This window comes from Brachyhypopomus gauderio, chromosome 19 (genome assembly GCF_052324685.1).
Source record: "Brachyhypopomus gauderio isolate BG-103 chromosome 19, BGAUD_0.2, whole genome shotgun sequence".
NCBI lineage: Eukaryota > Metazoa > Chordata > Actinopteri > Gymnotiformes > Hypopomidae > Brachyhypopomus > Brachyhypopomus gauderio.
Window position 1 is genome coordinate 3,022,969 of NC_135229.1, and position 15,000 is coordinate 3,037,968.

Sequence of the window (15,000 nt, forward strand, 5' to 3'; positions counted from 1 at the left end):
AAAGCAGACATGGTGGCATACGTGTGTGCAAGAGAGAGAGAGAGAGAGAGAGAGAGAGAGAGAGAGAGACTTGACCTGACGATCGTGGGAGGTACAGTTATTACTGAAAGGAGGATTTGGCGTGTTCGTTAAAACGATTAGCCGCTAACGTAAACACGAGTCTGTGCTGGGGGGTGTTAGGGGTCAGAGGGTCTACAGTCAGGGGGTCTATGGGGGACGGTCAGGGGGTCTAGGGGGATGGACAGGCGGTCTATGGGGGACAGTCAGGGGGTCTAGGGGGATGGACAGGCGTTCTATGGGGGACAGTCAGGGGGTCTATGGGGACGGTCAGGGGGTCTATGGGGATGGTCAGGGGGTCTATGGGGGACAGTCAGGGGGTCTAGGGGGACAGTCGCGGGGTCTATGGGGACAGTTGGGGGTCTATGGCAGACGGTCAGGGGGTCTATGGGAGACAGTCTGAGGGTCTATGGGGGACAGTCACGGGGTCTACGGGGGACAGTCACGGGGTCTATGGGGGACAGTCACGGGGTCTATGGGGGACAGTCACGGGGTCTATGGGGACAGCTGCAGTCTTATAAGCCGAGTCTCACTTCCGCCCATGATGCCATGAGGCATTTTTAACCAATCAGATGTATTGACAAAAATCACATTTTTAACATGCGTGCTCCCCATTGGTGGGAAGCGAAGGCAGGATGCACACAGGGCCTTTGAGACACACTAAGATTGGGCAGGAGAAACGCCACTGGAGCACCATGCTTCCGCCTCTCAGAAACGCCACGGAAACAACTGCGGGCAAATTTGAACGCGCCTTTTATATGAATAATAGAAGGTGGCTGGATAATTTGACTTCATTCTGAAGAACTTAAATGTGACCTATATTAATTCAGCATGTCCACCTCACTGCTTACACAGTCAGAAGGATCTTTTGTGTCCATCACGTAACCACCTGCCATTCAATCAGTCGCAATTGGACGTGGAAAAAGTGGAATAACTGGTCAGCAGCGGGAACTGGACGGGGATGTTTCGGACTACAGGCCTAATGGCGTTTGCGTGACTGGACCTTCTCGTTGTGACGTCCATTGTGAAAAGGTAAATCAGTATGTTTAAAGGAGAAACTGTGTTTGTCCCTAATGCTTCAGCGTCTCTTCTGAACGGCGTCTCTTATCAATTGGACTGTGAGGTCGGATGAAACGTGAGGATTAACATGTCCAACCACACTTCCATTTATAATCTAATACAGCTAATTAAACCGACGTATTCAAACACGCTGCTTCCTTTGATTAAGATATTAGCAAAGGGGATTCAATTAAAACACCCCTCGCTCTCACGCTCACTCTCACGCTCACTCTCACGCTCGTGTTCTCTGGCTCGCTTTCTCACTCTCACCCTCACACCCCAACCCTCACACTCTCAACCTCACGCTCTCAACCTCGCGCTCTCACCCTCGCGCTCTCACCCTCACCCTCGCAATCTCACCCTCTCACCCTTGTGTTCTCACCCTCGCACTCTCACCCTCAGGCTCTCACCCTTGCGCTCTCATACTCTCACCCTCACTCTCACCCTCACACTCTCACTTTCACACTCTCACTTTCACACCCTCACGCTATCACCCTTGCGCTCTCATACTCTCACCCTCGCATTCTCACCCTCGCACTCTCACCCTTATGCTCTCACTTTCGCACTCTCACCCTCGCACTCTCACCCTCTCAACCTCATGCTCTCACACTCTCACCCTCGCACTCTCGCACCCTCACGCTCTCACCCTTGCGCTCTCATACTCTCACCCTTGCGTTCTCACCCTCGCACTCTCACCCTCAGGCTCTCACCCTCGCGCTTTCGCTTTCTTACTCTCAACCTCACGCTCTCACACTCTCACCATCGCACTCTCACGCTCACCCTTGCACTCTCGCACTCTCACCCTCACACTCTCACCCTCGCACTCTCACCCTCGCACTCTCGCACTCGCACCCTCGCACTCTCGCACTCGCGCACTCGCGTTCTCACCCTCGCACTCTCACCCTCGCACTCTCACCCTCGCACTCTCACCCTCGCACCCTCACTTTCGCACCCTCACTTTCGCACCCTCGCACTCTCACCCTCGCACCCTCACTTTCGCACCCTCGCACCCTCACTTTCGCACCCTCGCACTCTCACCCTCACACCCTCACTTTCGCACCCTCACTTTCGCACCCTCGTGCACTCACCCTCGCGCTCTCACCCTCGCACTCTCACCCTCGCACTCTCACCCTCGCACTCTCACCCTCGCACTCTCGCACTCACCCTCGCACTCACCTTCGCACCCTCACGCTCTCACCCTTGCACTCTCATACTCTCACCCTCGCACTCTCATACTCTCACCCTCGCACTCTCATACTCTCACCCTCGCACTCTCACCCTCACACTCTCACTCTCACCCTCACACTCTCACCCTCACACTCTCACTTTCGCACTCTCGTACCCTCACGCTCTCACCCTTGCACTCTCATACTCTCACCCTCGCGGTCTCACTTTCACGCTCTCAACCTCACACTCTCGCCCTCTAACGCTTTCATACTCTCACCATCGCGTTCTCATACTCTCACCATCGCATTCTCATACTCTCACCCTCGCACTCTCACCCTCGCACTCTCACCCTCGCACCCTCGCGCTCTCACCCTCGCGCTCTCACCCTCGCGCTCTCACCCTCGCACTCTCACCCTCGCACTCTCACCCTCGCACTCTCACCTTCGCACCCTCGCACTCTCACCCTCGCACTCTCACCCTCGCACTCTCACCCTCGCACTCTCGCACTCACCCTCGCACCCTCACGCTCTCACCCTTGCACTCTCATACTCCCACCCTCGCACTCTCACCCCCTCACCATCGCACTCTTGCACTCTCACCCTCGCACTCTCACCCTCGCACTCTCACCCTCACACCGTCATACTCTCAACCTCACACTCTCGCCCTCTAACGCTCTCATACTCTCACCATCGCATTCTCATACTCTCACCATCGCATTCTCATACTCTCACCCTCGCACTCTCACCCTCGCACTCTCACTCTCGCACTCTCACCCTCGCACTCTCACCCCCTCACCATCGCTCTCACTCTCGGTCTCTAGCTCAGACAGTGTTCCTTTGGAATCTTCCAGCGACTTCCAGTGACCTGTTCTCTGTTTCTATTGCACGAAGAGGAAGTCATTTCAGAATAAACCACGCAGTCAGAAGGAAAGCACCTGTGAAATGCATGAAAGGTGTGGCAGATAGGGGAGGGCAGATACGGGAGGGCAGATACGGGAGGGCAGATAGGGGAGGGCAGATACGGGAGGGCAGATAGGGGAGGGCAGATAGGGGAGGGCAGATAGGGGAGGGCAGATACGGGAGGGCAGATAGGGGAGGGCAGATACGGGAGGGCAGATACGGGAGGGCAGATACGGGAGGGCAGATAGGGGAGGGCAGATAGGGGAGGGCAGATACGGGAGGGCAGATGGGGAGGGCAGATACGGGAGGGCAGATACGGGAGGGCAGATAGGGGAGGGCAGATACGGGAGGGCAGATAGGGGAGTGGGCCGGGCTACATGCCCCAGTGCTCTATCACACTCAGCTGCCCTTACTGAGGGGTGACTGAGAGACGCCCACTAATCTAGAACGAATGTGGGCAAAAGTGTGTGTGTGTGTGTGTGTGTGTACATGCGTGTGTGTGTGTGTGTATACGTGTGTGTGTATGTGAAGCAGCAGTGAATATTTACTTAGTCTCTGGGGGCTCCTGGGTTCTGTAAGGGGTTCGGCTTATGTAAACTAGCCTGAAGCTAACTCATCACTCCATCACGTCACGACTTTTATCACAATCTCTCTCATCTTTCTTTTCCCTCTGTTTTGCTCTCTGTGTGTGTGTGTGTGTGTGTGTGTGTGTGCTTTCACTTAAAATATATGATTCCTACATTAAATTATGATCACATCTGTCTATATCGCCGTTATATAGCCATTCTTAATAAGATTCATCCCCACGATTAGATTAATTATTCAACATCAAATCAAACTGCAACAAAACAGCAGTGAAAAAGAACCGGGGGGGTGGGGGGGGGATATCTGGACAACTGGGACTTTGCATCCTTTAAAAAAACCTGTTCATTATGCTTTTGTGCACGCTGAATTCAAATATGTTTTCTGAATTGTCTATCATCCATAGGTTTTTTGTTCTAGTCTGCTCGTAACGTGGTACTGAGGACAGAGGACCCCCCTCCATCTTGGACGTCTACCACTGGACACTGAAGAGGAAACTGTAGTGAGAGAAACATCATGTATTGTGCATTTTCAAAGTTTATTTGTACACATTTTATGTGTAATAGCAGCCTTATATAATAATGTAAAATCTAACTGCTGTCACTAAAAAAACATTAGTGGTAGAAAAAAAGAATCTAAAAACTGATTCAAATTCAAATTCTGTTTGGGAAGCAACTCTATTTTGCTGGCCAAATTTGTTAGCAGTAGGCTTTTAAATATATATGGCTATAACTCAAGCTGTAGTTATTAGTGCTACGGTTAAGTCCTAACTATTTCACCATGCACACACTCCTGCACGTGGGATGCAGAGCTTTGAGCAGATCCTGTCAAATCCACGTCTGCTTAATCCAGCCAATACATCTTCTCCTCGGGGGGTTTCTGGCCGGTGTTGGCATGTAATATGGAGATGGCGTGTGGTACACCTGTGGCTCAAACCCCCCCTCTCAATGGACTCACCTCTAGAGCTCCGCAAGCAGGTTAAGACAACGCAAACAACGTAAATATTAAGAACTATTTGCTGTGTTTCCGCTTTATTTGCTAGTTCACCCACTACAAGACAATCAATATAAGATGTGTGTGATTGTGCGTGTACGTGTAGGTGTGTGTGTGTGTGTGTGCGTGTGTGTGCGCGTGTGTGCGTATCTCGGTGCTAACCGTTTCTTCATGAGGAGGACCACGCCGAGGAAGATGATGACGAAGAGGAGGATGCCAGCGATGACGCCGGCGATCTTCACCGTGTGGTCGGTCTGCTTCTCCGGCTCCACCGCATTTGGCTTGTGCGTTGCTGCCCCTGTAAAGGTCATGGGTCAAAGGTAAAATGTCGCACAAAAATCTGAAATTAGACAAACCCAATGGACCTAACGGAGTCGCTCTTGTGGTTCTGAATTCAGCTCCATCTGTCAATGCAAAGTCTGAGCGTAGTCTCTCAAAGCAGCGACCGCGTCTACCCAGTTTGCTTCAGTGCACTGCCGTGTTGACATTAGTCTTGTAAAGCCTTGCAGATATGCGAACTTTATTTAACCTTGACTGTAAAGTGTTGGCATTCCTTTGAGACATTTGGACTGTTTATTTTGAGGAGCCATCATGCAGTGCTGGGCCTGATAATGTTGGAGCTGCATGTCCCTCAGTGCCTGCTGGGTAGAGATTGCCTCAGGGAAGAAATAAACGAAGGGTCCAAGACAGCTTCTCCTCTCCCGTTGATAACACGGGTTCTGATGCGCGTGTGTGTGTTTACACAGTAATGTGAAACTATGTCAGCTCTGGCGCCTAAGAATAGAGTAGTGTCCTGTGATGTGAGTTTGGGGTGACAAATGGGAGAAACAGGACAGTGTGTGTGTGTGTGTGTGTGTGTGTGTGTGTGTGTGTGTGTGTGTGTGTGTGTATGAGTGTGAGTGATCTCCCACTGCAGCTTCTTAAACACTTTTCTCCAGCCTGTGATTGGTATTAAGTGAACGTGTGTGTGTTTGTTTGAGTGTGTGCACATCTGTGCGTACAGACAACCAGCCCCATAACAGACTTATCAAACATGAGCGGTGTGTGTTTATGGAAGTATGTGCACTGTCTGTCTGTGAACACTGGAACGTATCACATGGAGAATCCACTGGTTGGGTCCAAGTGTTTGCATGGTTGTTTTCGCACGAGTGTGACTGCAGAAACAGATATTGCATCAGGGCTGTAGTCGCCCGAGCGTGTGTGTGTGGGTGTGTGTGTGTGTCTGTGATGGAAGCGGACGAAGCGAGACAGTCTTGGCAGGGTGGGGGTCTGACCTGTTAGTTGACTGTCTCCTGCAGCTGGAGCTATGCGGATGTAGGGGGTAGTGAGCTGCGTCACGAGGACAGCGGCTGACAGGGTAAGATCCAAACCAGCATGCAGAGAGAGAGAGAAGGAGAGAGAGAGAGGGAGAGCGAGATAGAGAGAGAGAGGGAGAGAGAGAGGGAGAGAGAGAGAGAGAGCAAGAGAGAAAGAGAGAGGGAGAGCGAGAGAGAGAGAGAGAGGGAGAGAGAGAGAGGGAGAGAGAGGGAGAGAGAGAGAGGGAGAGAGAGAGGGAGAGAGAGAGAGGGAGAGAGAGAGAGAGAGAGCAAGAGAGAAAGAGAGAGGGAGAGGAAGTGAGAGAAGGAGAAGGAGAGAGTGAAATGAGGAGGAAGAGAATAAAAAATACAGTAAGAAGTGCAGGAAAGACGAATAAAGCAGAGAAAGAGGATACAGGACTCAAACAGGAGAGGATGTATCAGAGCAGGCAAATTGTGAAGAGAGATTTGTGAATACAACAGAGGACAAGGACAAGGAATATATATATAGAGAGAGAGAAAGAGGGGGAGAGGTGGAGAGAGAGAAGGGGGTCAGAACAAGAGTGTAGAAGCCTTTATGTCAAGCTGAAAAGCCTTACGCTAAAAATATATTAGGAAAGAAGGATATTGCTGTCAATGGAATCACAGGCAATACAACATTAGTCATAATCAATATTAGTGCCCATGAGAAGTCACACTGCTATTGAACCACAGCCAATCACTTCAGCATCATAGTGAAACACCAGATTCTCACCTTTGGTGGCCACGCGCACACAGTCTATTTTCGTCTCCTGTAAAATAAAACAGAAAGCTGTCAGTCAGCCATCATCCAGTGAGGTGAATTCTGGAGTGTATCTCCACTCACCACCAAGGCCAGACAGCGTGTTAAACATGTACTGTAAGTGCCCCTGGTACACGATGCAATGGGCAGTGTTAACATTGCAGCTGTACATCACTGTATTAGCTGTGAACTCTCCACCGTGCTTGAAGTAAATGCAAAAATCCTGGAAATGTAATTTTTCATCAGTCAGGGCCCATTTAAGAAACAGTTTACTAACTCCCATAGAGAGCTTTGTTGGGTTCTCGAGGGTGCCGTGATTTATTCAACGTGAAGCGCTCGGAAAACTCGTCTCAACTAACCTCAGCCGTACTCGCATGATGGGTTATAATTCATTACAATATAAACATGAACATTTTCTAAAGTTACTCAAAGAAATAGCGCGTGCGGAGTCTTTTAACCTCCACGCCGCTAAACTAAAAGGAAGGACATTAGAAACGCGGGCTTGATTAATTATCGGTGTTGAATAGACGGCCGTGTCGTTGTCGCCCGGCGTCCGTCTGCGTGCGCGACGGACCCGAGAAAGCAGGTCTTCAGTCAATTAGGAAGAAAGAAGCAGTATTGCTGCTCCCGCCATGACAGAGGGACCTTTTAAAGAGTGTGTGTGTGTGTGTGTGTGTGTGTGTGTGTGTGTGTGTGTGTGTGTGTGTCAGAGCTGTCCATCTGAACAGCAGAACCTCCTTAAAAGCTCGGGCGAGAGCGGAGGTGAGAAAGATGGAGAGGGAGAGAGAGAGGGAGGGAGAGAGGCAGAAGGGAAGAGGGGGCGGAGAAAGATAAAGAGAGAGTGAAGAATAAGACGCAGAAATGCATTAAGCGGAACTGTGGTTAATGCGACCCGCGTGTGTGCGGGCGTGCGCGCGCGTGTGTGGCACTTCTCAGCAGGTGAAGGCTGTACACGGCGGCCATGTCAGTCACACAGTCACTCTCGGGGAGAAACCTGAGCTGTCATGGCCAAAGTGCCTTTTACGCAGCACCCCTCCACACACACACACACACACACACACACACACACACAGAAACGTCCTCTGAGTGTGTGAACCTTTCACTTGTCACCATGCTTCTAGAGCTTTTAAAACGACCTGCAGCGATCAAGAGGTCCGGCGGTGGGAGTGGGTACCTTAACCGGTCATGCTTATTCATGTCCACAATAACCACTCTGCTTTTAGTTCTAACAGGGCCAAAGTGGCCAGTAAGTTTGTAACACACACAGAACTAAAGCACTCTGCCTCTTAGTGTGTGTGTGTGTGTGTGTGTGTGTGTGTGTGTGTGTGTGTGTGTGTGTGTGTGTGTGTGTGTGTGTGTGTGTCCTTGTATGCACACTTACTTTCTCAGTCAATTGCTGAAACTAGCTGTGAAACACCAATGTGGCACTCACTGCACTATCAGTGACAACTAGCACAGTGTCACAACCAATCAACTAGCATAGGAAACTAGCACAATGTCACAACCAATCCGCTAGCAGAGGAAACTAGCACCAGTGTGACAACCAATCCGCTAGAGGAGGAAACTAGCACAGTGTCACAACCAATCAGCTAGCAGAGGAACCTAGCACCAGTATGACAACCAATCCGCTAGCAGAGCTAACTTAGTGTTGCAACCAAGCTGTTGAAAACTAGCCGCGGTACTGTACCCACCCCATTAGCAGTGCTGACTGCTTGGTAGTAGATGCTGTAGCTCTTGTGGGGCAGTAATGGGGCATTCCAGAAGCCGCTGTAGGTTCTGTTGTCCCCCACGGTAAAGGGCTGTGGGGATGAGATGCCCCCGGAAGGGAACTCCGCCGTGAAGTAGTACTTGGAGTTGAGCGAGGTGGCGTTCTGGTAGTGCACCGGGACGGGGTAACATCGAAGGATCTCGGCCTCGCCCCCGCGCACTCTCCTGGGCCTCTCCTCCTCCACCACCACCTGATACACGCTGCGTGTTTGAACGAGAGAGCAAAAGAGAGATGGGGAGAAGGATGGAGATGGAGGGAGAATGAGAGAGAGGGAGAATCAATACTACCCGGCACCACTACAAAGTATGACACGGGTTCACAGTGAAAGAAAAGCTAAGTAAATGAATATGTGTACAACAAGAGAAGATATTTTCTCTTTGAAGGGAATGAAGGCCGTTTCAATTTTCGCCTCTGCTCTGGCTTTTACGCAGACAATGGCTGACACAATCGACAGGCGCATTCAATCAGGTCCCGGCGTGCCCCCGTCTCCCCCCATGTCCTCTTTCTCCTTCATCTTCAGCCACTCTACACATGCAGACATCTCGAGCGCGTTTCCACAGTCCTCACGCCGAGACGCTGTCGTCCAGAAGGACGCAGTGGCTGCGTGGCTCTCTGAAGAAAATGCAGCTGTATATACACACACACACACTTTTGAAGATCAAAAGTTCAAAAAGCTTGTGTGATTACACTAATCTGCATTTAGGCTGCACTCTAACACTGGACTGATTAGGCCGAGTTTGAACCCGTTTCATTTTTCACTACGCTACAATAAACCAGGCACTGACCTATGTAGAACTTCTTAAAATCAACATGGATGACAAAATATTGAATCTGGTAGCTAATAGAACCCTTTACAACCCGATGTAGCAGTGCTAAGTAGGCCTACTGGAGAGTCCTAGAGATGCTTTATGAAGTGATTCCTCAAATCACCATTGCTGGAGATCGGGCAAACCAGGTATTGCCAGCTAACGTGTAGAGTAAATAAATAATAGTGTGTCCGGTACAACACGGAATGGCCTAATACTCTAAATTATGCACCCGCCTAAAGAGTGCCCCAAATCGCTGGCTTGGAACGCTCGTGCTAGCTTATGCTAGCTAGTCATGAAACCCAATCACACAGTCACTGGAGAGACAACCCAAACAGAAGCAGCTTCCCGTCTCAGCTGCCCATGTGTGATGGGATCACTGGAGGCAGACGTGTCCATGCGGTCTCCCAGCTAAAGCCACACAGAGTTGGGCTTCCTTCCCTCTCTGCCCCTTGGCCAGACAGGAGGTGGTTAGCGGCTAGGGGTATGAAGGCTAACCAATGCTAATCTGACCTTTGTGCTGGCTAATCTGCATGAAGGCTGGATTTGGGCTTGCTAGCAAAAGGTTATCTGTGGTTATTAAGAGCAAGGCCCATAAATATATTGTAGTTAATGAAATTACCAGATTTCACATTTATGTGGGTCGGGAACCGGCCAGTGCCCTTTTCTCTGTGTTTTCTCATTAAATCAAAATCTGACTCAGCTGAAAAGCACTTTTTCCCAAACTTTCTCTATATGATGCAGAGTGGTCCGACCCTTACAACAGCATACGCATCGCCACGGGCTGACTCAGGCAAATAGCTGTAACACAGCCCTCTTGAATAGACTCCTAAATGGCTAAAGCTGTTAGCATGCTTGTCACGGATCGGAGTCGCGTTCGTACCCAGGGATCAGTCGTGTGACTTGGCACCCGCGCCCCCTGTTTGGAGACAGAACTGCTGAAATATTTAGTCTGCTGAGTTTGGGGGAAAGGAAGTTAATTAGCACCTGGTCATGCTGTAAGGTTTGAGGTCAGAGGTGAGGGGTCAGAAGGACTGTAGGCCTACTGATTACAGATTAATGAGAGGGAAAGGGAAAGCGAGAGAGTGAGGGAGAGGCACTGGGAGAGTGTGTGGGAGTGTGTGAGGACCACAGAGAGGGAAGGGTGGAGGAGAGACCAGACATCCCTGCTGCCCCTCTGGAGGAGAGCGTTTAATGAGGTAGCTGAGATCATCGGGAACCATGTTGTTGAAGACCATCTCTCTTCTGTTCAATATACAGGCATTTTTTAAACATGGCCATTTCCACTGGCAGGTTCTCCCAACAGGCAACCATAAGCACTCTTACACAAAGCAATACAAGTCCCATTTTGAAAGACACTGGCATTTTTAGTCTGTTGAATTTGTTCTGTTCTAGCACCCCATTCAGACCCAGACCCGTGCCCGTGTTCTGTCTGAAACTTCAACAACAGCATGACCTCTCCGAGCTGACGGCACCTTCTGGATGACATGGACAGGGTTTGTGGTTTGACTTTCTGTTTCGTGCGCTATTTTGATTTTTATTCTAGCTGCAAATAACTCAAGTGCTCTACATCACAAAAGCCATGTCATTATTTTCATATAAAAAAAACTGTATGACATAAAATAGTCCCCATTCTAGAAGTCCTAGGGCTTTGAATACTGTCCAAAAAGAGTCACATGTGCCGACAGATGTCTCCACAAATTCTGTGCAAAACAACCATCATCTTACTGATGTCCATCTAACGTCTTGGATACTGTAGAAACACCCATGAACTCCTCGTGGTGTTTAATATTCTCACTCGACATCTGCTCTTGTGATTTTAGGGGTGTGTATCGCTGCAGTGGTTTGCATAGAGTGAACAGAACCCCACCCACAACCAGCACCACCACCAAGAAAATCCAAGATGGCTACCTCCAGCACTACACTCTCGGGAACCTGTTTCTCATTCATGTGAAAGAAGACACAGCATTCCTTCCACGGACGTAATTTTGGGGGGGGGACGGACGGGGGGGACATGTCCCCCCCACTTTTTCAAAAGCCGGCTTTGGTCCCCCCCAGTTTTTACGGTTAAAACCAAATATTTAAATAGCGACGAATCCATGTCCCCCCCACTTTTGAAATCAAAATTACGTCCATGGTTCCTTCCTTCCATAGCCAATCAAATTAGGCTTGTTCGCAGAGGCGGTCTTTGCATAGAGGCGTGGCTAGGAATCTGCCTTGTGCCCCTCCCACTGCAGCCCACTGTAGGGCCCCCTGACTTGCTAACTTATTTCTCGCATATTAATGTTGATGGGCCCCCTAGCTAATTTCGCCTTGAGCCCCCAAATTGCTAAGTCCGCCACTGCTTGTTCGTAATAAAGTGAACCTCCCATTGGTTGGTTAGTGACAGTAGCTGGAGTCAGTGGAGGAGCCAGAGATTGTAGCCAATACGGATTGAGCTCATCAGGCCGGCTCTCCACTGGAGAAGCCCCTGGAGCACTCGTGAAATTATAATGGGGTTCGTCATCGCTCTCGTGAGATTATAACGGGGTACGTCATCGGTCTCGTGATATTATAAGGGGGTACGTCATCGGTCTCATGAGATTGTAATTGGGTACGTCATTGCTCTCGTGAGATTATAATGGGGTACGTCATTGCTCTTGTGAGATTATAATGGGGTACATCATCGCTCTCGTGAGATTATAACGGGGAATGTCATCACTCTCGTGAGATAATAATGGGGTACGTCATCGCGCTTGTGAGATTATAACGGGGTACGTCATCTCTCTCGTGAAATTATAACGGGGTACGTCATCTCTCTCGTAAAATTATAACGGGGTATGTCATCCCTCTTGTGAGATTATCATGGGGTACGTCATTGCTCTCGTGAGATTCTAATTGGGTACGTCATCGCTCTCGTGAGATTATAATGGGGTACGTCATATCTCTCGTGAGATTATAACGGGGTACGTCATCGCTCTGGTCAGATTATAATCGCATACGCCATCACTCTCATGAGATTATAACGGGGTACGACATCTCTCTCGTGAGATTATAGCGTGCAGGCTAACCGGTTCGTGCAGCGCTGTGTTGAGCTGAACAAGCCTGTTACCTTCCCTCATTCCCGCGAGCGCGAGCTGGAGACACTTCAAAACAAACAAAAATTTATGCTTGCGCAAACAAAAATTTATGCATGAGAAACCTTTAGCAAAGAACATTCCAGGAAGTGGCAACAAATTAGAAGCTTTTTTTTTTTTATATCCTCACTCTTATGTTTATTTAATTTAGGACATACATTATACATTATGTCTGTCATTGTAACTAACTGTAAGAAAAAAGAAAAAATCAGATATACAGCCAAGCTTAATTTATGTTTCGTTAGCTGTCAAAGGTCACAGGTTAAACGTGCATGGCAGTCAGGCACACGCACCTCACTTCTCTCTTACTCACGTGAGTGGACGACGTGATGCGTGTGATCCTGGCTGTGCTTAATGATGCCTGCTGTACACCCACCCAAAAAACAACTGGACGCGTAGCAGGACACTGAAACGTCCTGAAATCATCCCGCGACTGAGACTGAGCCCATTCTTAAAAACAGGGTCTACATATAAAGGAATATGTAGTGTTGTATTAGCACAGCATTAATTAAGCTTGACATGTCATCTTGGTTGACAGCAGTTAATCCTCACGGATGTGGGGCATGCTTTCAGGGGCCATGGGTCGTCCCGGTGTGTCCTGGGGGGGCGGAGACCAGCGTGTGCCCCCACCACCACCCTACCCTGACCTGTCAGAATCATGCCTGAGCTTGACGTGACGTCTCCTGGCGGCCCCATGATTAATTGATTGAAACCTCCAGCAACAGAGACAAAGAAAGGACGAAGAAAGGAGGGATGGAGGCATTTCCTTTCTTTAAAAAGAGAGAGAGACGGAAATCGGGACAGAGGGAGGAAAGGATCCCTGCTGGGGGGGCGGAAAACAACGAAGTCACAGATGGGAATAAAAAGAGCAGACAGAGCTGGAAAACGAGTGAAAAGACGAGGGTGGGATGGGAGGAATAGAGAGAAGACGGGAAGGGAGCCTCCCAGTGGAGCGGGTGGCGTCGAGCGGGGCAGCACCTGTGGCCTGGTCAGCCCGGCTGTGGGCAGCTCCGACACCAATTAGGCCCTCACTGCTTGGCCAAGCTCCACGGCTGCCAATTACGGGGGGGGGGTGGGGGGGGGGGGGGATTGAGTTGGTATCAACGGGAGGGGTGACCTGAGAGTGCGGTTTACTGTGTGTCAGAGTGGATGCGTGGGGAGAAAGGGAGAGAGGGAGAGAGAGAGAGAGAGAGAGAGAGAGAGAGTGCAGCCTAAATCACTCCATGTTCCTCGCGCTGTTCCTCTCTCACCTATCTGCACACCTTGCTGATCAGGTGGGCACGCGGTGCTACAGGAGCCACTATATCTGCCTGATTTAAGGGGCTTCCTAAGGTCCGCACAGAGCCGGGAGCTTCACTCCGTCCTGGCTGCCTCACCACACCCCCCTGCTTTACGCCTCCCTGGGGAGTTTTAGACATGCTACCATTCTGAGAACAGTATTACACCATCATCTCTCTCCATTCCCCCCCCCCCCCCCCCTTCTAACTTCATACGTCACTCCAGTCATCTCTGCCTGTCGCAGGTGCATTTTAAAAAACAATATGGAAAACGAACCTCACCAGCAGTTATCATCATCACCGGCACCGTAATCTGAAATCCCTCAGGAGAATTATAGCGAAATTATGACAGCATAAGGCACAGACTGTTTCCTCCCCCCCCCCCCCCCCCCCCCCCCCCAAGTAGATGATTCCAAGAGTCTCTGCTGGATCAAAGTTAGTGCAAAACGCGTCTCATTGTGTAGTATCGCCTTGGTACCAGTACACCGTGGCATATCCCAGAACACAGGACTATAATAATGTTTATAATTAATGTAAAGTATAGGGTTTGTTTAGAAGCGATGGGGGGGGGGGGGGGGGGGTGCAGTCCAATCAACTGCATAAACAGATCCGACATGAGAACTGTGGCCTGCTGTTTCACATCTTCAGACGCTCAATTACCCTTCGAATTTATCTGTGTGTGTGTGTGTGTGTGTGTGTGTTATCAGCTTGAAGCGTCTTGACTTTCTTGCCCTGGGCTGGCGTGTAGTGATCGGTGCAGGACTGAAAACGGAGAGCAACGATTGACTGGCGTGAACGATAAGGCAAAGCGTCCCGAATCGGTCTTTCTCCGTGGCGCGCGCGGCAGCGTGAGGCGAGACCGCGCCGAACATTATACTAACACAACATGACTGATAGACACATCAGTAATCCTCTTAAAAACCCCAGCACAACAACACGGCGTCTTCCCCCTCTGGACACGAGTGTGTGTGTGTGTGTGTGTGTGTGTGTGTGTGTGTGTGTGTGTGTGTGAGAGAGAGAGTTCGCTCACGAGGGCCTGCGCGCGCGCGTTTGTACAGAGATTAGTTGTCGCGGCCAACTTGAGCCATGGGAATGTAGTGTGTGCGAACGCATGTGTTAACGTTTACTGATTACTAATTACAGGAATATGCCAAACTACTGTTGCCTCGCTCTCAGACGGATCCTGGTGGAACAAACTTT

At 50.0% G+C, this 15,000-nt stretch overlaps 1 protein-coding gene across 1 annotated transcript in view; it reads right to left on the bottom strand.

Annotated features, from left to right (window-relative positions):
- The window catches only part of LOC143483329 (receptor-type tyrosine-protein phosphatase mu-like), a 120,810-nt gene that overhangs the window by 48,482 nt on the left and 57,328 nt on the right, over positions 1 to 15,000 (bottom strand). The window contains 4 exon segments of the mRNA XM_076982172.1: positions 4,920 to 5,055; positions 6,032 to 6,106; positions 6,807 to 6,843; positions 8,525 to 8,801. Of these exon segments, the coding sequence (XP_076838287.1) occupies positions 4,920 to 5,055; positions 6,032 to 6,106; positions 6,807 to 6,843; positions 8,525 to 8,801 (525 nt within the window).